Source organism: Tiliqua scincoides, chromosome 2 (assembly GCF_035046505.1).
Source record: "Tiliqua scincoides isolate rTilSci1 chromosome 2, rTilSci1.hap2, whole genome shotgun sequence".
In the NCBI taxonomy this organism is placed as follows: Eukaryota; Metazoa; Chordata; class Lepidosauria; order Squamata; family Scincidae; genus Tiliqua; species Tiliqua scincoides.
Window position 1 is genome coordinate 155,541,866 of NC_089822.1, and position 25,369 is coordinate 155,567,234.

At 43.3% G+C, this 25,369-nt stretch overlaps 2 protein-coding genes across 7 annotated transcripts in view; one reads left to right on the top strand and one right to left on the bottom strand.

Moving 5' to 3' along the window:
• Positions 1–333: 333 nt before the first annotated feature.
• NAT9 (N-acetyltransferase 9 (putative)) lies at positions 334–8,937 on the bottom strand. 4 transcript variants are annotated; one of them, XM_066615709.1, is made up of 7 exons: positions 8,919–8,937; positions 7,048–7,134; positions 6,129–6,238; positions 4,694–4,834; positions 3,300–3,359; positions 2,104–2,198; positions 334–2,002 (listed from the first exon to the last, which is right to left on the bottom strand). In XM_066615709.1, the coding sequence occupies exons 1-7, from the start codon at positions 8,924–8,926 to the stop codon at positions 1,856–1,858; spliced, it is 648 nt and encodes a 215-aa protein (XP_066471806.1). In that variant the 5' UTR covers positions 8,927–8,937; the 3' UTR covers positions 334–1,855. The 4 variants fall into 4 exon arrangements, with proteins under 4 accessions (XP_066471806.1, XP_066471804.1, XP_066471805.1 ...); XM_066615707.1 differs by lacking the exon at positions 8,919–8,937 and adding an exon at positions 8,626–8,710; XM_066615708.1 differs by lacking the exon at positions 8,919–8,937 and adding an exon at positions 8,490–8,677.
• TMEM104 (transmembrane protein 104) overlaps positions 8,916–25,369 on the top strand; it is a 109,015-nt gene continuing 92,561 nt past the window's right edge. For 2 of the 3 annotated variants that reach the window (XR_010793811.1, XM_066615704.1), the window contains exons 1-3: positions 8,916–9,067; positions 14,527–14,635; positions 22,154–22,275. Coding sequence is in view for 2 of the 3 variants with exons in the window: in XM_066615704.1 (XP_066471801.1) it covers positions 14,591–14,635; positions 22,154–22,275 (167 nt within the window). In the remaining variant the exon portion in view is untranslated. The remainder of the gene's footprint in view (positions 9,068–14,526; positions 14,636–22,153; positions 22,276–25,369) is intronic. The other variant, XM_066615706.1, reaches the window with a different exon arrangement.

Below are 25,369 nucleotides of genomic sequence, written 5' to 3' on the forward strand. Positions count from 1 at the left end.
AAGAAAGAAACATTATGCTATATCAAGTAATTGTATCAGCTTAGCACATCTATAAATAGAGTACTGCTTTGGCATTTTGTGCACTGCCTTTTCAATGAGCTACTGGCTACTGCAAAAAATAACATGATTGAAGAAGAGGCAAGGCATTACTGAGCCACCATTTCTATGGCTAGAAAATAATTGTTCACAGCTGATTTTTTGGGATGGCCTCAGGAGAAAAAACAATGAATGATATTTGGTTAGCTATACTGAACTTAACAGAGGCATGCCCATAGTTCTAGATTAGAGTGTCCATTGCACCAACTGCAAACAATAAGTGAATGCAGCTTGAGGTGACTCTTCATGTCTTTATTACAACCACATGTGTCAGAAATTCTGGTTATACACGCAGGGGAGGTGAATAAAATCACTGGTAAATCATCTCTTCATAATAACTCCGAAAGGCTTTTGTGACTAGCAGAAAGACAAAAAATAATGAAGCATAACACACATTTTAAGCCCATGAAGGTGCCTGTGTGTTGTTTAGGGATGTACGGTGGATAGGTGGGGAGACAAATGAACTGTCAAATAACAAGTCAGTTTTCATTAGTTTAATTATTCTGTTGCCAACAAAACATGAAAACTGGGCTTTCTGCAACAATAAGCTTTTGAGTTGTGACACAGAAGTTCTGTTGTTAATGTCCAATGAGCTGTACAGGAGCCTGCAATGCTTTGTGAGAGTGGCCTATTTAGCTCCTTAAAAATTCACCCAAACACCACTGTTTAGATAACAGTGGGTAAGAAGCAGTATACTATTCCATTGAAAAATCCTATTTGTAGGGCTGATGCTTGATTAAAACTCAAGAATAACCATTCCTAAAGTTGGAGAGTAAATGACAATCTGATGTTAGTGGGTTGGCCTACTGGCAGAAGTGCAGGCCCCTGGTGAAAGGGATGTTCTGCCAGTGTGCATGATGTGGCCGCCAGAACAGATAGCTGGTGCACTGCATGTGGACTGGTGGGGAGGGCCAGTGGTGGGAAGAGGAGGAATGGGGGCAGAAGAATTTCTAGGTGGGGAGGTAGAACAGGAATGGGAGGGGTGGTTACTGGCAGCACTGGGTATCTTCCCTCCCTCCCTCCCCTCAGTTCTGCGCCAGCAAAATAGCTGGCACAGATCTGAGGAAATCCTTTGGGGTAGTGGAGCCTTACCCCCCAGGAGTAAAGGAATGAAAATTCCTTTAACTTGTGGAGAACTCCAGATTGCCTCCCCCTCTGCTGGATGCAGCATACACTCCAACGGCACAGCTGAATTGGCAGGGGAGGCTTTAATTAGGATTGGGCCCTGAGTGGGTGACAGCATGCCTGATCAAGGGATTTACTAGGGATATATTTCTAGCATAAAACATCATCTATTTCAGGAAGAGAACAGAACTCTCCTGTAGCTTAGTGATAGTGTAATTCGGTTTAATTCACTAAAGTCTGCCAGAACTGTTCATAATATTTTTAGGTTGAGGAGAAAATCGGGTTCTGTGTGGGGAGAAGGATGGGCTTTATGCTCAAACAGTCCATATGCAGTGCAATACAAATACAGTGTGTTGGTTGTGGCTTTGGTTGTGGCAGCAACTGTTGATCAAACTTAGCTTCAAAGCTGAAGATTCTTTTTCACTAAGAGGATGTGGTTCATTCCAGCTACAGCAGACATCTGATTTTTAAGGATTACTTAAAGCATGGGGGGAACAGGGAATAGCAACAGTATAATTGCTTGAATTCAGATCCAGTACCAACTTCACAGCATTCTCCAGTACTGCTGTAATTCACTGTGGAGTGAAGCCACGATGGAAAGTTTGGAAGAAGGGAAGTGTTTCCAGAAATTCTGTCAGGTATCAGGTACCCCATTCTGCAATTTTGTGATGCTGTAATTTTTTTCATTCACATGGCTGGTTTGCTCAAGCAGCCACTGTCTCTCTTGTTCATCCACAATCATTCTCAGCGTCACTTCTTGGAAGACACTACTGATTCCCACCTAAACAATGTGTACAACATAATCCAAGTTAGCTATGCTTTTTGGAACAAATAAAGTCTGAACTGAAAATGGTTTCATATGGGAACAGCTAGTTGCCATACCTCCTTAAAATGAAGTTTTTTGAACATGCTGATACTGGCTTCATTTTCCAGCCCAATTTTAGCTTCAAAGGTGGTGAGTCCCAGCTGTGTCATTCCTACAGGACAAGAGATCCAAAATAAGCCATTCCTTAACTAATAATAATCCTTGACATTTAATACTTTCTGAGTATGCAAAATGCTTTGTGTGTATTATTACAATGTCCTAACAACAACTCTATAATGTAAGTACAGTAAGTGCTATCTTCATATTCTAGTTGGGGAGCTGAGGAGGATTAGCTTACCTAAGGCCACCTTAGTGAGTTTATAGTAGAGGTGAGATTTGAAGCAGGGAAGTCCCAGTTCACTGCTCTTAGTAGTAACCTTCACTAACTCTCAAACATCACCTGACTATAAACAGATAAACTGAAATTCACACTGCTATTGAAAGAAAGTATGAGCGCAATCCAAAGGTACCCATGGGCCGACGCAGTTATGCCGGATCCCAGTTCCCGTTCCCGGGGAGAATGGAGCGGCTTCAAGCCGCTCCGCTCTTCTCTGACTTGCACCACCTCAAGAGGTGGTGCAAGTCCAAGGAGACCCATAGGTGCCGGTGGCCCTTAGCCAGAGGTCAGGGAAAATGTTTCCCCTTGCCTCTGGCTGAGCTGCTTGTGACCACAATCCTGCGCTGGATACAGCGCAAGCCTCTTGGCTTGCCTGTTCCAGTGCAGGATAGGATTGCGCCCTAAATCATGCAGATTTCTACATAATACAGACATGAGATATTCTGGTTGCATTAAGGTTGGGCATTTGATCAGTCCAAAAAAACAAACAACTTTTTGACTAATCAGACAGTGGTCAAATATTTTATCTTCATCCAAAGAAAAAATAAGGTACTTTAATCATCAAGAGGTCTGAGACTTAGGCTAACGACCAAAACAAAATAGTTAACTGTTTTTGTGAAATAATCAAATTACCTTAAAAAAATGGTAATGGATATTATAACTGAACAATGTAAGGTAAGGTTTCAATAAATGTGAATCAAACATTCTCAGGGTTTTGCAGAACTTCCAGGTTCTGCTTTCAGTGCCCTGTTATCATTTGTGAGTCTGCAGGCTCCTAGATTCTCTGCTTATTCTCTCCTTCACAGACATGCAGCAGCCAAGTGTACATGTTTCTACACCTCCCTACTGCGTCAACCTTACACCAGCTATTCTTACCATAAGACAGCATTAACAGAGTGGCTTCCTTGCCAAACCCTCTGCCACGGTAACTGGCCTCTGAAAGAAAGAACAAATATTAAGAACTGTCTTTGACTATTTCTAAGTCCATTGGGTCAGGAGTCTCACCTTCACTTCACTCTTATTACTAGGCATTTCTGTAGACTAGAAGGTACAGCTTTCTTTCCCTTTACTAACAACCTTTATTTGGATTTTTTTTTAAAAATTTTCTTTCTGGAGGATAGGATGGGTAAAAATAAGAAATGGATTAAAGGGATGGAACAAGCAGGAAAATAATGAAGCATCTTTTGATATATACAGAAGCCTAAGATCCAGGCTTCATTTTTGAAAACTCAGGACAGACAAAATACACAACCAACAACTGATAGTAAACACCTAGTAAAGACCTTTTACATCCTAGTAAAGAGTATCTATTCTGGCAGGCATTTGATTTATAACAGGCTATTATTGTTTTCAGCTTTCTTGCCCTGCTCACATTAGCCTCTTCCTTTCAAACTGATTTTATTGCTATGCTCTTTCAAATTGTTACTGTTTTAACTCAACTTGTTTTAAACTGCTTTTTTTGTTTACATTATTTTAAATGCTATAAGCCATCCTGGTGACCTCTGTGGGGCAGAAGGGTGGGATAAAAATATCTTAAATAAATAAAATGGAAAAACGGTAGTGTTTCACTGGTCTACAAAGGAATGGTTAACAGGTCAGGTTGTAACAACAGTGCTAGAAACACTAGCATGGGATGTCAATATCTATTATTTATTTATGTAAAAATTTACATCCTGCCCTTCCATCCTCTAGGAGACCATCAGGCAGCCAGCAATATTTTTAAAACAATATATAATAAATCCACAATAAAAAACATTAGACAAAAAACATTACAACATAATAAAAAGGCAACCAAATCAACAAAAACAGGTATGCTTTTGCTTAAAGCACCCAGTGACTGAGGAAGGTGGGCCTTATGGGGGAGGAAGTTTCACAATGAAGGTGCTGCCATTCAGAGGGCCTTGTCTTACGTTCCCACCAAGTGCACTTCTCCAGGTGGTTGGATGTGAAGTGGTTATGAACTACAGGGCACAATCCTAACCCACTTTCCAGCACTGACAGAAGGGCAATGCAGCTCTGAGGTAAGGGAACAAACATTCCCTTACTTTGAGGAAGCCTCCGTGACTACCTCCCACCTACAGGATGCAGCACATGCCCCACTGGAACAGCTATGCCAGTGCTGGAAAGTTGGTTAGGATTTGGGTCATAACCTACTTGACTTTTTTATTGCCTTCATGTTGCTGAAGAGTGATGCAAGTTATTTTGAAATGGTTCTTATTAAAGGCTTAGAACTGGGAGCCTGGAAGGGCCATAGATCGTGTTAAGAGTACCTGCAATCATAACTTCAATCTCTCCCAGCGTTGGATTTTCTGGGTCTGTGAGGAACAAATTTACATCTCCCACCATGCAGTCTTCCTCTGTGGCTTTCTGCTTAAGCCACTTCTCTGCATCAAGCACTATAAAAGTACATTCTGGGGAAAGAAAGAAAGCAGCAGAACCAACAGAAAATGTTGTAGTGGCTGAGAAGAAGTAAACAACGTACCATGCTGCTGCCGCCGCCATCTCTGTTCTAAACCCGTGCAAAGCAAGAGTCAACCCATCCCTAGAACCTGGGAGAGGTCAGTGGCCATCTCAATCTGGATACTAAGCCAGACAAAATGCAAGCATCCATGTATAAAACATATACAATGTAGCCTGTTGAACTTGCTATTAACTGAAGTAACCAGTAGCTCTTATTTGTCTATGAAATGGTTAAGGTTTGGCCCACAATGAGAACTGGGAATGCCTTTTTTTGTCTGAACAAATACTACTGCACTGTTGCATGTATTTTTTTTTTTTTTTTACAGTTTATGAAGGTTTATGAAGGTTGTTTTTTTACAGCTGGAAGGTCCTGGTTCAAATCTTGCCACATTCACTAACTTGTCAGATTATCTGACAGCCCAATCCTGTCCTGCCCAGTGCAAAAGGCTTGCAGCCGTGCCAAAAATGGCTGCTGCAGCATCCTGAGTGCGCTGGGCAGCCGTCTGCGGCTCCTTGGGGGAAGGGGACATTCATCAACGCACAGTAAAGATACCTTCTGTCTGACCACAAGGCCAAACACAGAGCTCTGGATCCAGTGGAGCAGAGCTCCACAGGTCCCAACCCTCTCCTACCCTGCTCCCTGCCTGTCACACCTTCTTCCCACCCCTGCCCTGGAACGCCTCCCCCATGCCTCCACTCACCTCTTTGCCCACTCAGCGCTTCTCTCACTGTGCCAGACTGGTTCATCAGCCTCTGACTAGTGCTTGGTCAGCGCTAAGAGTCGCAGGCGTGCCTTACAGCACATCTGCAACAGTGTGAGCAGGCAGTGAGGTCCTTAGGCTGGATTGGGCCCTTAGGCAGGCTATTGTATCTCATACTGAACCACCACCCTCTTCATCACCAGCCATATTGGAACAATAATATTTGCCTGCTTCAGAGAACTGAAGTAAAGATGATTGAAGGGTGAGTGCATATGAAGTGCTTTCCAAAGTACAATATATATTATGTATTATTGTTGCTAAGATGAAAAGATAATTCCACCCACACCTGCTACTAGAACAGATGTTAAAAATATTTTATCTTAAGGAAGTGCTTAAAATGAAGCAGGCTTGAATGTATTATCATACACTGACATTATCCAAAGAAGACCACCCCAATGCTCATCCTTTTTCAGAGATGAGCACATAAACCCATATGTGCTCACTTCCTGATCCTTAAGTCTTGGCAAATATTCAAAAACCTCACTATCTGCATCCTCCCGCCAACTTCGCTGCATCTCATGTTCCTGTTCGAGGCTGAGTGGCTCAGATGCGGTCAGATGCTGCAGCTCTTCAGACTTCATCCATTCATGGTATCTAATGAGAAATGCAGATACCATTAATTAATTAAAGAAAATTAATTTTAAAAAAATGCAGAGAGATAATATTGTTCTCTTTAGAACATCACCCACTGTTGATGGAAAACTGGCAGTGGCTCATCGCAAATGCATTTTTGAAGGTACACACTGCCATAAATATTAGTGAACAGCTTTAAATCTCACTTTGTTTCCTGAAATAATGTCTGGACTCACTATTTATTCCTTCAAATATCTTAGATGCATGGGACAATTGATACAAGCATACATTAACCATACCGTGTCTCTCTGTAAAAATCAATTCTTAACATTCTGATCCAACCTTCCAGCATGCTTTATTGAGACTGAGATTTAGGTACTATTTAGACAGAAGATTTTGTTTTTAATGACTGGGTTGCCCAAGGAAGAGAGCAGATTCAGCTCCCATTTCAGTGATGCTCACTCCTTTCCAGTGGTTGCCAGTGGTTTACTTCTTTTGGAAAAACTAAAGGATTGCACTTGGGGACAATATTGTGGTAAGAGTTAAGCATGACTACTAAACCCACTCCCAATCAACAGTGGTAGGCCTTATCAGGAATCTCATAAAGGGTTACACTCCCCATATGTTCTTGCAGTGTACCAGTCCTTCTACCACATATATCCCTCCAAATGTAGTGTGTCTGGCTAGTTGCTATATGTTCCACTAAAAATAGAAATGGACAATATTTACAGTTTCAAACATTTTATTTGTTCTTAATTTAGAAATATGGTTTAATCTCCTGAGCTTTATTAAAAACTGAGAGAAGGAAAGAAAGGGTAACTGTTTCATACCTGGGTACATGAGCAGAGGTGTATGGTACCAAAGCTACCCTCTTCCCTTGCAATATAGTATTCTGGTTAATCCTCATAGTCCCAAGTCTGCAATAATAGGATATTTTAGCAAGAGGTACATTTTGAGCAAAATGATTACTGATACTGCAGGAGAACCACTACACAACATTTATTGTACACTGTCCCTTTGTTTTGAACTTTGTGTCCACTAGAATGTTCATAAGTAAGGAGAATCTAGCTGTACATGGGATAAGTATAAACGCAGCATAAGCGTTAGTAAATCAAATACAACTTGAGCCATAACAGACCACATATCAATGACCAACATAGCTCAATATCCTGCAGTCACTGTGATTAAACATGGGTTACTTTAGGGACCAATTATTGTGCTTCATTTTCAACATCTGGAACAGAGAAGCCAAACAGAATGCAGATGGACTCCCTAACTTGGTTATTCACCACGCCTCAAAGAAATAAGGGTACAATTCTATCCTCACTTACCTGGGAGTAAGCCCCTTCAATTGTAATGGGGCTTATTTCTTTGTAGACCTGGCCAGGATTGGGCTCTAAGTTTCACAAGCAATTTATGCTCTGCATAAAATTGTGCTTCTCTCTCCACTATTAATTTAAATCTAGCTCAGGCTTTTAAAAGCAGACAGAACCAATGATAAATTTTCATCTCCTCCAGCACTCACTTGAACTGATACTGATTTATTAGATATACAGAGCCTCAAATAAGAAAGGGGAAAAAAGAACCTAAATTATACCATGCAATAAAATCTCCTACCCTGTTTGAACTTTCAGGATAAACTGAGGACTACTGTATATGGTTTGTCCAAGCGATGGGCCTATTAGCAGACAGCTTCCTTAAGAAAAATGAACACTGTCTGGCAGCCCCCAAAAAGCAGGTGGGGGAGGAAAGGGTACACTGGGAGGTTGGGTGGGACAGAACAAGCCCTTAGGCAGTGATTTTCAGCCTTTTTCATCTCACACTAAAGGCACTGACAAGGCACTAAAATTGTCAAAACCATCAGTTTTTGACAATTGACAAGGTGCACCACACTGACAGCAGGGGCTCACATCCCCCAGCGGCCCCACTCACAAATGATCCTCCCCAAACTCCTGTGGCACACCAGTGTGCTGTGGCACAGTGGTTGAAAATGGCTGCTCTCAGGTCTCCCCAGCTCATGTTTGCCTAGTTACAATCCTACCCACATTTACGTGGGAGTAACCCCACTGACGACAATAGGACCTACTTCTGAGTAGACAGGAATAGGACTGGGCTGTCAGTCTATGTGGGGAGAGCAAGTAGTGCAGGAACAGCTTTCCCATGTTCAACAGGATCACTCAGTAGTAAGCCCTACCAAAGCCAATGGGTCTTCAGCTACACTCCTGTCCACACTTTCCTGGGAGTAAGCCCCATTGACTCTAATGGGACTTACTTCCAAGTAGACATGCATAGGCTGGGGCTCTTTCTTCTTAAGATTAAAGCCTGCAGGGCCCAGCCCCTGTTCGGGAAGGAAGGCGATCAGAGGTCCACCTGGGGTCTTCCCTCTATGACGCTTATACTAAACCGACCTCACTCCAGTCCCAGCCGCTGTCAAGCACCGGCTTTTCATTTCCCACCGCCACCAGCCCAACGCAGATCACGCATGCGCACTTCGCCTCAACACACACAGAGACACCCCCCCTTCACTACGGCGGCTCCGTGGTCTCAATCCGACCCTGTTTCCCCGCCTCCTCCTCATCACGTGCCCCTAGAAGCTGCGGTCACACGCCGCAGAAGACAGAGTGTGGTTTTTTTTTTGGCCTTTTGTGGGCGGAGTTTTGCCTGTTTGCGCGCATGCGCGGTGAGCGGTTTCTATCCTCACCGCGGCATGAAGGAATTCCGTTGGAGTTCTGGGTCTGGGCATTGCCTGGGAGCCCAGCGGGACCCGTCGGTGTGACGGGTAAAGGCTCGCGGGGCGCGGGCCACACCCTGGCGGTTCTGGAAGGAGGGGGGCGTGGCGAGGCTCCTATGGTGAGGCGGTTGCCGGGGACGTGGCGCGTGCCTGGGCGGTGTCTGGGCTTCGTGGGGGGCGAGCCCCCCCAAGGCATCCGACGGGCTGGTTCGGAGGAGGGGGGCTCAGTCTGAGCAGCTGCGAGGCGGGGAAGGCCTCAGTGGGAAGGTGGAAGCGGTGGTCCTCCCCTCCCCCGCGTGCGACTGGCCCTGTAGCCTCTGCTGTGGCATGAGCCTGCCCAGGCAAGACTTCCCACCACTCAGTGTCAGTGGCTGTCCCTGCTTCACACAGGCACTGCAACCAGGGGACGTCCACTCAGACTGAGTGCTGGGAGAGTCAGGACCGACCCAAGGAAATGCTCCTTTACCCAGGGTGTGGTTGGTCTGTGGAACTCCCTGCCACTGGATGTGATGGTGGCATCTGACCTGGATGCCTCTAAAAGGGGGATCGGACAGATTTCTGGAGGGCAAGTCCAGCACAGGTCACAAGCCATGTTGGGTATGTGCCACCTCCTGGTTTAGAAGGAGGCTGCCTCAGAATGCCAGGTGCACCAGTGAGTGAGTGGCACCAGGATGCAGGTCTCTTGTTGTCTTGTTCGCTCCCTGAGACATCTGGTGCACCACTGTGAGATGCAGAAGCCTGGACTAGATGGGCCTTTGGCCTGCTCCGGCAGGGCTCTTCTTATGATCAGGCCATCAAATCTCTTGGCAGTTGTGGAACAAGGACATGAAGGAAAACTCATTTTGTAAGGGAGATGTGACATTATGAGACTCTTAAGAATTGGCAGTTTGCTGGGACGAGTTTTACATGTTTAGAAAGACCTGGTTGCATCTTGCATGAGCTGTACATCTTTAACCACCTGTCTGTTTCTACTTTTAGTAACAACATTTTAGAAATGGGCTATGTCAGATGCAAGGGAGGGCACCAGAATGAGGTCTCTTGTTATCTGGGGTACTCCCTGGGGCATTTGGTGGGCCGCTGTGAGATACAGGAAGCTGGACTAGATGGGCCAATGGCCTGATCCAGTGGGGCTGTTCTTATGTTCTTAACATTAAAACTTGTGGTGTTGATGAAATAACTTATCTTGAGTGTATGGGAAGTTTGGGTAGAAGTCTGTTTTGAAGTTCAGGAACGTTTTGTGATGATGGTGATTCTTCTAGAGCAGGGGTATCCAAACTTTTTGGCCAGAGGGCAGCATCAAATGTCTGGCATGGCTTTGAGGGCCGGGGGGGGGGGGAAATTTAAATATAAAATTTAAATAAATAAATTAGAGGGGGAACTTAGATGAGTGAATAAATGAATGAATGGGCTCATTCATTCAACCTCTCTGGCCCTTAGAACACCCTCCATGTGATCTGTGCTCCAGGTGGAACCAGAGCATAGTTCAAGTCATGCTCGGCAAAGTGGGCCAGGGGCTTTCAGGGGACAAGAGGCTGGCCACAGGCCGGATAGAGGCTCACCATGGGCTGCATCTGGTCCCTGGGCCCGGGTTTGGAGACCCATGTTCTAGAGCAGTGTTTCTCACTCTGGGCAAGGACCGACTAGGTGGGTTGCGAACCAATTTCGGGTGGGTTCCCATTCATTTCAATATTTTATTTTTAATAGATTAGACTTGATGCTGCTATGGTATGGGACTGCATTTGGGGAAATGTTACAGACCTGTACTTTTAACAAGCTACTTTGTATAATCTTTTAACAACAATAGTCAATGGGACTTACTCCTGGGTAAGTGTGGGTAGGATTGCAGCATAGGATTGTTATGTTTTCCTGCTTGATGATGTCATTTCCAGTCATGACATAACTTCTAGTGGGTCCTGACAGATTCTCATTCTAAAAAGTGGGTCCCGGTGCTAAATGTGTGAGAACCACTGTTATAGAGGAAGGCTCTTGGGATATGATTTAAGACTCCTGGGGACAGCGGCATCACTAGGATTCGTGTCAGCCTGTACGGGAGGCCTGCGCGTCACCCCATGCAGTGGGTGGGGCAACACCCCAGGTGGTGCGCATGGTGATGTACCATCACCCTGCCCCCACCGGTTTTTTGTCTGTACCTTTTGGTAGAACACAGATATTTCAATGTGGTTTGTTTCATTGCATTCTGCATGAAATTACGCATTGATTGATACATAACATGGTGGTCTTATTCCTCCAAATTCTGATTTTATTGATTTTGAAAACTTGTAGAGTCACACACACACACACACACACACACACACACCCCCTGTGTCAACTTGCTAACACCTTATTGCAGCAGTTCTCAAACTTTTAGCACTGGGACCCACTTTTTTAGAATGACAGTCTGTCCAGGACCCATTGGAAGTGATGTCATAGCCAGAAGTGAAATCATCAAGCAAATTAAAATAAATAATAATTAAATTAAAATAAAATAATTAAATAAGGGGGAGCCAGTCCTGTTCCACCTAGTGAATCTACTCTGAAGTAAGTCCTATTGTGGTCAATGGGGCTTACTCTCAGGAAAGTGTGGGTAGGCTTGTAGCCTGTGAGCCCAATCCTATGCATGTCTACTCTGAAGTAAGTCCCATAGTGGTCAATGGGGCTTACTCTGTAGTCTGCCTGCAATAACAACCCCCCAAAAAGAATCAGTGAGATTTTTGAATTAAAAGTAATTTGAATTTTTTTTTACAAACAAGCAATTTAAAGACTATTTTCAATCAATGCTTGAAACTAAATTCTGACTATTTATCAAACACACTGAGTTAAAGTCTACTTTCCTATGTAAAACACAACAATGGGAGAAAATGTACGATAGGTATGCATTGTACGCTATTTTATTTTTGTAGACCAGCATCTCACCAGGGTTGCCCCTTGGCCCAGTTCAGATGATAATCTAAATGGGGATTTAGATCATGGGTCACCAAACTTTTCAGGAGGAGGGCAAACTGGAAGTGGGTTGGGATCACTATTTTTAAGCATTCTGAGGCTTGGAGAACCTTGCAGAGGTGTCTGTGGGCTTTCTGCAACCCCCAGGAGGCCAGTGCTTCCAGGGGTAGGTTCAAATCACCCCCTTTTGTCCCTGGCACAGGTGCAATCCTGGAAAAGTCGCTGTCTTTTCTCCTCCCACCCCTTAAGGCAGGGGTCACCAAACCTCGGCCCGGAGGCCAGATGTGGCCTGTGGTGTGCCTCTATTCGGCCCACGGCCAGCCTCTGATCCCCTGAGCACCTCTGGCCCAGTTGTCCAAACACAACCAGAGTTGTGCTTGTGGGGTGGGGGAATGGGGGAATTTAAGTGTGTGCTTTTTTTCTTGGGCTGTGTTCATGCTTGAAGTCCTGGACATTTGAGTCCATTCATCTAAGTTCCATCTCTAATGTATTTATTTAAATTTTATATTTAATTTTTTTTCTGGTCCTCGACACTGTGCCAGATATTTGATGTGTCCCTTTGGCCAAAATGTTTAGAGACCCCTGCCTTGAGGGGGCAGAGATGGGACTTTCCCTGGTTGTTAGATCAGTGGTTCTAAACTATTTGCCTAAAGTAGCCTGTTGAATTTTATACTGTCCAAGTACCTGAGCTTTGCAGTGTTTTCAGTATATAAATAATTACTCTGCTAACAACCAAATGGCTTGGACATTTCCTTTCCATCTCATGGCTAAACATTATTCTGCCCAGTAACTACTAGTTCTTGCTTTTGGAAATTCCGAACACCTATCAGATTCTGTGCATACAGGTGGAGCCTATTTATCTGTGTTAGTTCCGTGACTTGGCGCAATTAACAAAAAACGCGTTGTGCTGAATTCCATAGAGTTACGCAAACACGCTGCAGCCTGACACTTCAGGCAGATGGAAGGAAACTAAGGCAGCTGTTATCAATCCCCTCTGCTCCATACTCAGCCCTCCTGTTGCCAGCTATCCTGCTTCTTTCACAGGTGGAAAGGTGAGCTTACTTGGGAAGCCTCGTCCTCTGTGTCCCAGGTGGCCTCCCATCAGCGCTGCAGGTTCTTCTCCTCCTCTTCGCTGCTGCCGCCCCTGCAGCCCTCCCTGGCTGCCGCCATCATGGAAGCTGCTCTGCCCCGGAGCATTCTGGGACTTGTAGTTCGGCTCTCTACTCACCCTCACCTGTCTCTCCAAAGCTTCCCAAGGCTTGCTTGGGAAGGCTTGCTGGAGCACGAGAGCCTGCATCATCGGGGTGTAATTCGGCAAACACTCCCTGGGTTTTTTTAAAGCAATCCCCTCTCCTCCCCCTCCTGCTTCCGCCTCCTGAGCCCTCCCCAGCTGCCCGGCTTCTTTCACAGTTGGAATGCTGAACTTTTAAGAGTCCAGCCCTATGTGTTTCTACTCAGAAGTAAGCCCCATTCAAGTCAATGGGGCTTACTCCCAGGAAAGTGTGGAGAGGATTGTAGGCTAAATCTCTTGCTTTGCTTGGTGGGAAGGCTTGCTTGTGTCCTGATTGCCTGCACCATGGGGGGGGGGGATTTGGCAAGCACTCCCTGGGTTTTTTAAAGCAATCCCCTCTGTTGCTACCACACTTGCCCCTGTGTGTGTGTGAGTGAGCGAGAGCGCTCCACCACCTCCACCTTGCTGCTCATGTTCTGGTTACACAGGGTTTTCCGCCCCCCTCTTCAGCCTCGGCTGGCTCAGGGGCTCCAGGATTGTTACTGTTCCTTCTCAAGGGGAACCTCTTCCAGGGCTATTCCCTGCTTGGGTGAGTCAGAGCCTTTTTGCAGTGTTTTGGGCTACCTGAAAAAGAGGCGAAGGTGTGTGTGACTTTCAGCACCTCCACCCCATTCGCCATTACCCCCACGCCATTACCTAAGACAAATCTGCAAATTAAAAAATCTGTGGATAAATAGGCTGCACCTGTATTTACTTGGAGGTTAATTCCAATTTGTTCAGTAGCACTTCCAAAGAAATGCAGTGGATTTCAGCCTTAGCCTGCAAGTAAATGGTTTTGATTGTGTACAGATCTGACCAAATGCAAATCTTAGTTTCACCTGGAATGTCCAGCCTGCTTAGAGTTTTCACTTTTGGAATGATAGGAAGACTTTAGTTATGGCAACTGTTTTGAGGTAACTAGTAGGCCACAGGTTCTTTAAAAGGATTATGACCTTTAGTGAGAACTGTGTAACTTGTGTCAGGCAGGTGAAGAATTGTGGGTTGAAGTGCAAGCACTAGCTGAAGTGGGAGTTTGTTTACTCTCAGCACAGAAGAGGCTGGCAGCAGCATTATACTGCTAGACTTGCTGTAATGCACAGTGATGAACTACATTTAGGGCGCAATTGTAACCCCTTATGTCAGTGCTTTTCAGCACTGTGTCACTCCAATGCAACTCTGAGGTAAGGGAACAAGCATTCCCTTTGAGGAGACCTCTGTGAGTGACACCCAACAGCAGGATGCTACATCCTATTGGCATCGCTATGCCAGTGGTGGAAAATACTAACACAAGGGGTTAGGATTGCACCCTTAATGGATGATTGAGGGTAGCTGTTCCAACACCAATAAACAGACTTTTTTATTTTATAGGTTAGCATTGGTAGGATCAAGACAGACTGACTTCTTCATCTGAGGTCCCCCTATCCTCTTCAACATGCCTGGAAGCATAACTGATACAGGGGAGCTCTACTCTCCTTATGTGAGTATTTAACATTGGTATTATTTCTTACTACAAGATGATAGACAATTGTTTGCCTGCAAAACTGTCCTTTATATCCAGGGCAGTTCTGTTATCATTATTTACCTTTCCTCTCAGAGAATGAGGTAATGCTTGATCTGAGATTTTGTTTCATTGCCTTGGTGATTTTATACTTCATTTAAGTGCAAGACTGAAAACACAATTCTGAAACCTGAAAATGGCACAATTGCTTGCCTTATTCACTTTCATATTCTGAAGCTTCTTGAGTTAATGGTTTTCTTAAAATAAAAATATAATATCGTGTCTAAAGCAAAATGCCTAATGTTTATTCTCTGTGCTAAATATGGTGTATGGAATCTCTAGGGAATTTTTGAAGTACAGTGGTGCCTCGCATAACGAAATTAATCTGTTCCGCGAGTCCTTTCGTTATGCGAATTTTTCGTTTTGCGAATCGCGTTTTCCCATAGGAATGCATTGAAATTTAATTAATGCGTTCCTATGGGCAAGAAAAGTCAGAACAAAGTCAAATTTGGTTTACAAAGTGTTTATTAAGTGCTCTTTAAAGGCATACATACTGTACAGAGGATTTCAAAAATTTCAAGCACAAAACTTCAACTTTTTAATTTTAAAAATTCGTCTTGCGAAGCACGGCCATAGGAAAAATTCGTCTTGTGAAGCACGGCCATAGGAAATTCATCTTGCGAGTCACCGGAAAAAATCTCAAAAACGCTTTCATATTGCGAGTTTTTCGGTGCACAAGGCATTCATTATGCGAGGTACCACTGTATTGTACAGAATTGCATTAAAGCTATGTCAGTGAACAATGTTTCAAAATACATTGTTACAATAACAAATAGGGAAGTGTGTCCAGCCATCAAAAAGTCAAGGGAGGTTGGTGGGATTGCAATGTAAAATGATGTGGTGGTTTGGAAGCAGTGTTTGCACTTATGTGATTATGGCTCAGGATTGTCTGAAGTCACAGGAGGCAGTTCTGCTTTTGAAACTACTGGTTGAGACTAATTATTCGTGTGGGTTCCATTCCAAGCACTCACATGGATGGCAAAAAACTATAGCAAATCAATTTAAAAAACAAAGTTTCTTTGCTCCAGTGATTTAAAAACAGCCTTGCTGACCTTTTGACTCGAAGATAAGAGTCAATAAGAAGACAATCCATCAATCAGTCCAACTCTAGGCTCTTCACTCAGCCCCTCTCTTCACCAATGCAAAGCTTTCACTTTTCTTTCACATGCTCAGGGGGAAGGGAGGGGTCCGCTGGAGAGAGAAGGACTGATGGATTGTCAGCCAGCTGCCCTCTCTCTCATTAACAAGGCTATTGTTAAAGGACTGTTCAGTTTTTTAAACTGATTTTAAAGGGGTCCATTTTTCCCCTTCTCCAGGGATCAGCACATTCCTTCTCATTTGCAGGGGCCATTCGTGTTGAGTCAAATCCGTGTATAAAAAAATATGTGTATAAATAGGCTGGACCTGTAAGTTGCTGGTGAGCACTGCTTAAAAACAAAGTCTGTGCCACTGAAAGCTCCTTGGGAGTTGGGAAGTAATCTGCTATTTACTTAAATGCTGTACACCTCTACTTAAGAGTTAGTTGCAGTCAAAGGGACTTACTCCCATGGAAGTGTATAGGGTTGCAGCCCAAGTGTAATAAACAATATCTTATACTTTACTGTATGTGTAATGGAGGCCAGGGCTTCCAACCCAGCACTGAATTACCATTTTATGGAAGCGCAGAGAAGCATATCTACTTTTGATGGTACAGATAAACTTGGTCAGTTTACCTGATGAGAGAGTCATTGTCCAGGTTTCACCAAGTCTAGAGAGTAACCTGATGTTTTGTCCTAAACTCTGTAGAGCAGTATCAAGGGAATAAAGAAAAATACAACTAAACTGACACCTGGAAATCCTGAAACCCAGTGGGAGCAAGTATATCACGATTTACTGCATGAAACAAAAAACTAAGGCAAATATCCATGCCTAAAGTTCAAAAGAACCCTAACATAGAACAATTTGCAGGACTTAACATTATATTCAGGACTTAACGTTATATTCTTAATGTTTTCTATGGACTAGCATCTTATTAACTTTTGGTGGAAGTGGACAAGTCCTCCACTGTTTGTTTCATTTAAATATTAATTTTAGGGTTTTTTTTTTGAGAATTGTATTATAGAAATCTTGAGGCTATTGAACTCTAAAAGTGTGCTTGTCTCATTTTCAGAGCACCCACAAATATCCACCTACCATTGTCTGCAGTTTTTCTACAGGGCCAGATTCACCTAGTAGCGAAAGTAGCATATGCTATGGGCCCTGCATTTAGTGTGAGAGCCCCACACTAAATGCTTGCAAGCTGTCTCTGGTGAAATCAGCACCTCATGATCTGGCAACCTTATTGTTTACATGATGGGGGTGTTGCATAGTACATAATCATTACAGATGACATACATGAAATTTTTTTTCTGTATTGTTATTAAACTTCACTGTGTACAATCTTACTGTGCCTTGATGCCGATGGAATGCATGTACTGCTAGTTCTGGCTTCTGCAAACATGATGGAAAGCATGTTGCGACAGCAGAAGATGAGGAAGGCCTATGCTGACCTGTCAGTGCCCACAGAAAACCAGCATGTGCCGCAGCAGATGTAGGGTCAGAGGGAAGGTGGAACAGAAGAGAGTCTTGTGGGGAGGAGGCCCCTTTATGACACATGCTGTGGACCCTGCACAAGCTTGAGCCAGCTCTGTCTTTCTTCTATATAGTGTTTGATATTTTACTCAAAGACACTCCCAAGGCATTGGTCTTAAAAGCTTCATGTACCGATTCACTTAAAGCCTTAAGTTTGAGACTGATAGTAATGCATGCAGGGAATGACAGTTCTGTCTTTAAGTGAAAAATCTCTTTGCAAATGGGTACATGCTGTTGTCCATTTTCTGGGAGACCAGTCAGTAGACTAATTTACTGTTCAGTTGCCAGTAAGGAGAACAGGAGGAACTTGTTTTCTCAAACACAAACCAATTTCTGTGCAAAAATGGTCTCTGATACTAAACTTATGCTTCAGTACTTCTTCCTGGAACAGTTAACCTGTGCAAGTGTTCCATGTTTAATTTTATTTGTGCCTTTTAGCTAAGAAACAGCGTTTGTGTATGTTCCACTTTAGGTGGTTGTCATCTGATAATGCAGTGGTTCTCAAACTTTGAGGATCGCACTGCTAAGGGGTGCCTGTGACTTACCGCAGATACCCGCCTAAAAGTCGACCCCACAGATAAGTCGAGGGCAGGTTTTGAGCCAACAATAATGGAATTTTCTATGACCCTTGAATAAGTTGGAGGTTAAACTTAGGGGGGTGTCTGACTCTAGTTTTGTCTGATTTTACCCGAGGCCAGATCCTGAAAAATAACCTACCACTAATTGTTACCTAAGAACTGTAGTCTCTAATTTATTAAAAACATAGTAAAAGATCATAAGATACATTTTTATTCTTTTTAAATTCTGGTCTTCACCACCTTTTGTGGTGGTACACAGAGGAAGTGCACTGTAAACAACATATCAGTAAAATAGTGGTTCCCAACCTGGTATTCATGTACTCCCAGGGACACTCAACAGGACCTTTAGGGGTACTTGAAAAAGAATGGAATAATGGCAGAAAAAGGCAGGTTCTGCTCCAGAAAGGACCGGCAAGGCAGGAAGGGAGGTAGCTAGTTGGCTGTGAAAGCCCCACCAATAGCTAGTTTTTGGTCATCAATTCATCTATGAACCAGTGATTGAAAACCAGCACAGTAGAAAAGCTGAAACATAATATGGAAAGTGATCAATCACCCAGAATTTCTCAGCACACTTCTGGTGCAAAACAGTGCAAGGGCAGAGTCTTCTGTTTTTCAAACAGATGAAAAGAGAAAATATGTGATGAATACATTAAGTCTGAGAGGAGATGAGTGCTTGTATTATTACAGATGTTTTGCTAATATGAAGGGTACAAATAATGGAAAAGGGCTGCCAAGGGATATGCAAGATGGGAACCACTGCAGGAGAACCATAAATCAAATCCACCTTTAAGGTGTCTGGTGTGTTAAGTCAGAAGCTCTACATACAACCCATAACACATAACTGAGAGTGTGCAATTCAATTCATAGCAGAGAGATGAGATATTTGCAACCCTTTTACTCAGAAGTAGACCCATTGCTTTCCATGGGTGTTGTTCTTAAATAATAGTGCACTGAATTGTAGCCTGGGATTTTATTTCTAATGGAAAGGAAGATCCCATCCTGGTGTTTCAAAAAACAGACCTGCTTTGCAAGCATTTGCAAAGCAGAACGAGGCTGCAGCAGAAGGAAGGAGAATAAAAGGTTAACTTTGGCTGGAATTTCCCAGTTGCTGTAGAAACAAATGATCTCTGCCATGCCTGCCTGCTGCTTGAGAATTGAAACTTTTCAAAGTTGAAAGACTCTGCCCTCTGATTGACCCAGAGATAAGGTGAAGTGGTAATTGGAGCTTGATTACTTTCAGAAGGCAGGGCTGCAGTGTGGGGAGCCCTGGACAGCACTCCCTAAGGCTTGAAACGTTCACTAAAAGCGGGCGCAAAGCACTTCCCTTTTGTAGGAGGCACTTTGCGCCAGCTTTCAGTGAAAGTTCCATGCCTTGGGGAGCACTGTGCAGAGCTGCGCAGGGTTCCCCACACCTCCTGCAGCCTGCTGCAGCCCTGCCTTCTGAAAGTAAGTCACAAGCACTCCCCCTCGCCCCCCCCAACGGACGTGATCCTGGGGATTGCTTCCCTGCCTCTCCCCTTCCCCCTGCCCCTTAAAGGGACAGGGGAACCTTTACACAAACTGGTGGGTTGCGACCCACCAGTTTGAGAACCACTGTGATAATGGGTATGCCAGGACATTTTGTGAAGAAGCAAACACTGTAGTAGTGGCACCTTTGTGAAAGTTATTGAATAGTATATGTATCATTCCATTTCCTTATCTTGGGACTCTTGCCTACTGAATATAATAATGCAGATGTTCTTCATATCACTTTCAGAGAACTGAAATTCTGTTAAATGGGCACTGAGTATGTTAAAAAATGGTTCTGACAGTCTAGAGCAGGGCTGGCCTGCTCCAGCCTGATCAGGCCAGAACCCTGGCCTGAGAGTCTTATCTGGGATTCGGCTTAATTCTTCCCTCCTGTGAATGGCACTTTAAGTTCCGGAGCACCACATCTCTTCCTGTCCCCATATTGGGATGATGTGATGCTCCAGTCAGTTGTGTTTTTGCAGAAATTCAGGCGCAGTACCCGCTGGGACCCTGCACCATAGACGTGACTGGCTGGAGCATCACATCATCCCAATCTAGGGATAGGGAGAGATGTGCTGCTCTGGAACTCAAAGTGCCAGACGCACCAGTGTATGCATTTCCAGTGTGCAGCGGTCAGCACACTGAGCACTGCTGGTCTAGAGAAAATTCAGTGTTTGGATGAAGCAGGTTCAAGATTGAAATTATGGTCGCAAAACTTAGTGAGATATCTCAAGTTTCTAAGTGATGGAATAAGTGGGACTTCACTAGCCAAAGAGCACATCCCTGGTGCTTGTGCTTTTATCAATTTTTTTTTTAATAAATAAGAGATATGTTAGTTTCTAGTCTACCAATTAAGTGGAGGCATTAGATAATACAGAAAAGCCCTTGAAGGACTGGTTGGGAGCTAATCATAATAATACTTTTTTAGTGCACTTTCTAAGTCTGCAAAGTGTTTCATATGGGTACTATCTTGATAATTACTTATGAGCAAGTCTTATTAGTCTGCATTGCATTTGTGGAGCTTAGACTGAGTAGAAGTGACTTGGCTAAGGCCACTGAATGAGTTCATGGCAGAGGCAAAATTTGAAGTGGCAACAGCCTGCTGCTTTGCACCTCCCTTGGCCTCTACACCACACCAGTTCTCCTTGAAATGATACGTTAACATGATTCTAATGTTGTTGTAGTAAGTTATTTTTCTACCTCTCTTGCTGTTAAATTTGGGAAGAAAATACTTATTGGATTTATAAAGCTTACTGAGTGATAATCAGATATGCTCCTTTGTACCTCTTATCCTGTGTCTGACCTTAAAGGTGAAATGATTGACTGAGATAAGTTTTTTAGTACCCACACTAGAAAAAAACTGTTCATGGCCTCTAGTTTCAGAGGGTCCATCTCTTTGGGCTTTCAAATGAAAGCTTTATGAATCGAGCAAAATACTTCCTGTCATAAGGGAGGGTTAGTCATTGTTGTTCCTCTCGTAATGTTTGAAGGCACTTGATGTTTAATCAGCACACTTGATTTTACTCTCTAAACTTCACTGTGTGGAGATATTTTTTTAAAAATTGCCCTCTGTCCTGTCCTCAAGGCTGGAGATAGAAAACAAAACCAGTGCAATACTGAAAGGGTGTAGTAAGCTTGGCAACTGAATATTTACACTTAGATACTAAATGCTAACTACACTAATGTTCAAATGGGGTTGTATCAGTGGTATCTGTGTCAGTACTGGCTATCAAGTTGTGTTTTTGTTTTACTGAGAATGAGATGTTCTGTGAAATCACACAAGTATCTATTCCAGTTTTAATTTATTTTTGGGGTTTACTTTTAGTCCCATTATGGTGAAAGTCCAACAAGTGGAAGTAATGAGGTTAAATTGGAAGAATTTCTAATTGCATATGAATAATCAAATTTGTGCACATATAATTTAGTAAGATCTGATAGGGAGAGAAATGAATTATGCTAATATAATCCTCTGTTGGGTAACAAAATAAAGGAATGCTATTATAAGTCTTGTTACCCCTGTATTGCAGCTAGGGAACTAAGAGAGCAAGGGAGTAGTTTGCCAAATGTTCCTAATGAGAATTCATGACAGTTGCAAGGTTCAATGGGAGATATTCTGATTAGCAGTTCAGTGGCTAAAAGACTATGGGTGCAATCCTAACTGGCACTTAGGCCGGTATAAGCGCTGTGGGAGTGTAGCAAATGTGCCATAAAGCATGTTTGCGCTTCCATGGGAGGAAGCTGCATTGGTGCATCGAGATGTGTCGATGCATGGAGGCCAGCAGAAGCCTCCATGGTGTCTTCCTCACCGATGGAAGAAGACACTTCCATCCAGAAGTAAATGAGCAAGCAGTTAAGTTCTTTATAATGTACTCTCTTGAGCTAGAATCAGCTGCAGTGTTCAAGGGCAGCACTGAAATAATCAAGCTGATGAGTTATGAAGGCATATGTAATGGATGCCAGGTCTTCAAACTGAGTGTTAGCATTCAGCATTTGTCTTGCTGTTACAAATCTGCAAATAAGTGCTGCAGTTTCAGCATAGATGAAAATATGCAAGATGGGCGGGGGGAGGAAATGGGAGCCACAGTTAAAAGATTTAACTGAAAAATGCTGAGTTTGATGGGACCAGTTACACACAAACAGTTCCATTATTTCTTGTTTCCATGATATTAAAGACTTCTGACACAACATGAGTTACTTACCTCACCACTAGTTCTAACGCTTATAATCTCTAAAATTACAGGTTGGCCTGGTTTATATGTTCAATCTCATAGTTGGGACTGGAGCTTTAACTATGCCGAAGGCCTTTGCTGCTGCTGGTTGGCTTGTCAGTCTCATCCTGATCATGTTCCTGGGGTTCATGAGGTAAGAATTTTGCACTATGTCTTTTCTGTTAACAATCTGTTGAACTTATTTTGGTGAAAGTGAGACGCAAGACGCAGTGTTGCCTGCCATTATCCTGCTGCTTTTGTTTCAGTAAGAAAGTTGTATCTAGCCTTGTTCAGGTATTCTTTTATTGCAGATGGACAAGACAGTATTCTTACCTGGTTCTCTCCCTTTTGTTGGAAAGTAAGACCACATGCCCACCCTGCCTCTGATGCCACCAGTAGGCTTATGAAGTAAAAGAGATGGTAGTGAAGAGAGATTTTTTTCCATTATTGCATCAGCTTAATCATGCCCAGATGAACTTTTCTGAGGTGTGTTGGACCCCATTAAGTCCTGCCTCCTGGATGGTAAATCAGATGTTGGTTGCTGTGATGACTTTGTGCAATTCTTTAATAGCCATTCAGATCCAATTTAACTCGGTGGCAGCTGCTGCTGACACTGATACCAAAAGTGTTATACGCACCTGTTCTGGACAAAATGTTGATTGGATCACTTCGGCTTGTTTCTCCTCAAGATAATGGCAATATGTTGGCATGTTTGAAGGCTTCTTGCCAGATGCGACAGACAACTATTTGTTGTAGCAGGCGAAATCTAGCTGAGAGAATACTGATGGGTTATTGCCAAAAATTAGAAATGACTGTTTGGAAGCGGGCAGGGGCTTATCTGTTTTTAAATTCATATCCTCTTTTTTAAAAACTCACCCACCCTTGAATAAGTAAGATGTATGTAGTTAACATGTGTGTCCAGCGTCATCTTTTGATGGTGCCAGGAGTTCTTCAATGACTAATCCTTCCTCAGCCCTCCTCAGTCTGGCTTCAGGCTTGATTTTGTAAAGGAGGATGATATGCACCTGGAGACTTAAAGAAGAACTTGGCTGATGGTTGACCCTTAGTGACTTATGGAATTATAGGTCACACTATTCTGCTGAACTATTTGGAGCATTGGCTCAGGGAGTTGGGCTTGCATTCGAATGGGTTAACTTATTTTTTGTTTCATTGGACCTGAATGGAAATATAAGTTTGGCTCCTTTGTGGTTCATATGGCTTATTGCTTTCACTGATACCGTTAATATCTATAGGAAGCCTCCTGGAAAGATAATACGTAGCTTTGGAGTTGGGTGTTACCAAGATCTATCTTGTTAACTGAGCACTGGAGCTACTGTTCTTGTCCCTAACCACTATTTTATGTTGTGGTCAAAATAATAAAATTCCACAGGCTGAAACTGAATTCAGAGAAGTTGGAGAAGATACTGATGGAAAATCATTATACTTTGAATGTGTTAAATATGTGGCAATTGATGGGATGGTGGCTAACTCACTTACATAGCTTTGCAACCCTGACGCCATACTTTTTTGGTAAGCAGGTTACAGTAATCTCCAGTGCAACTTCTGTCAGTTCCATCTGCTGAGTTAGCACCTTCCTAGAGGTTTCCCCTCTGAGAGGAGAGGGATCTCATCAAGATGATCCATGTTTTTGTAATTTCCAGGCTTGACTGTTGCAATGTGCTTGATATTGGACTGTCCTTGAAGATGCTTTGGAAGCCTTGCATACTGCAGTATACTTCAGCCCATCTCCTGTTGGGAAATAACAAGTGTGTGCTGGCTTTGCTTTGTCAGCTTTCCTGACCATGAGTGTGCGTCTAAACTCAGTTCTAGGTGTAGTTTTTGACCTATAAAGTCCTGCGTGCCTCTTATGCCTTACAAACTATCTCTCGCTGTATCAACTCCCCTGCCATCTTTACTTGTCAGATCAAGCCTTTCTTCAGTTTCTCTTTACTGTGCAATATGGGCATCAGGGACCTAGAAGTAAGGCCTTCACAGCTGTGGTCCTAAGGCTGTAATATGACTTCTCTGTGAAATTGAGCAATTGGTCCTCTTTGCTTACATTTTAGGAGAGCTATATAAGGTTTCTTTTCCATCAGGCCTTGGGGATCTCCCTTAAGGGTTTTCAACTGTCTGATCTGTGTCTTAACCTTATTAAGATTTTTATGCTGAATTTAGTGGTTTTAGTTTTTCTTCGCTGTTTTAAACTGTTCTGAGACATGCAGGGCAGTGGTGAAGTTTAGATTAAAATTGGCAAGATGCAGGCTAAGTTTCACTTAACCTGTAATGGTGGTGGGGGAAAACTTGGAGCAAATCATGCCATTTTCTATAGCAATCTGTTTTTCAAACAACATACTACTTCCCTCTCATAAGCAGGTATCTTTTTGGCAACTTTTGGAAAGTGTTTTCAATTCTTTACTTATTGATCCTTTTTTACTCTGTGTAGCATATGGTAACTGAGTATGTCTGTGTATCCAAGTGTTCTGACTCTGACATTAGTGTAGTCCTGTCAGTGCTGTACTTGGATCCTTCATTGTTTTTTCTAACAGTACATGCATTCCAGTATCATGCATGTCTACTCAGAATTAAGTGTAACTGGGTTCAGTAGGAGTTGCTCTTAGGTAAGTATGTAGGATTTCAGCCCCAAGTCATCTGCAGCTGTGAAGAAACATGTTTTATCTTCCTCAGTGATTATCGCAGTGTAATTGCTATGTGACTAGACAGCATGACCAATGGTTTAGTGAAAGGGTGGCCAGCCTGCAGCACCCCACATGTCACTTATTATTTAGAGAATCTTGAGCATGACATTCCATCTTGACATCACCTTTAGAGTTTACCATGATAGCTAAATAGAGCCTCCAAGTTCAAGGACAGTATCTGTGCATGCCAGAAGCTACAGAGCAAGAAACACTGGAGTACTGTTGCCTGTTTGGGGCTTTCCAAAGACACATGACTGACTGCTGATGAGACACAAGGTGGCCTGCATGGACCTTAGTCTGGGCCAGTAGAACCAGAGGTCCATGTAAGGTATTCACTGCCCTTCTGCACAGCCCAGCCCCTTCCGCCTGCCCACCTTCTTGACCTCAAAGATGATCTTAGCTGAGATCTTTGTGGATAATTTTTCCAATGATGATGTCTCTGCTGACTGGCCACCTGAACTTTGCTTATCTCATGGGCCATCTTTGCATGGTCCCACTTAATCTTCTACTGCCAGCCCCTTGCCTCTTCAGCTCTCCACCAATCTGGTCTTT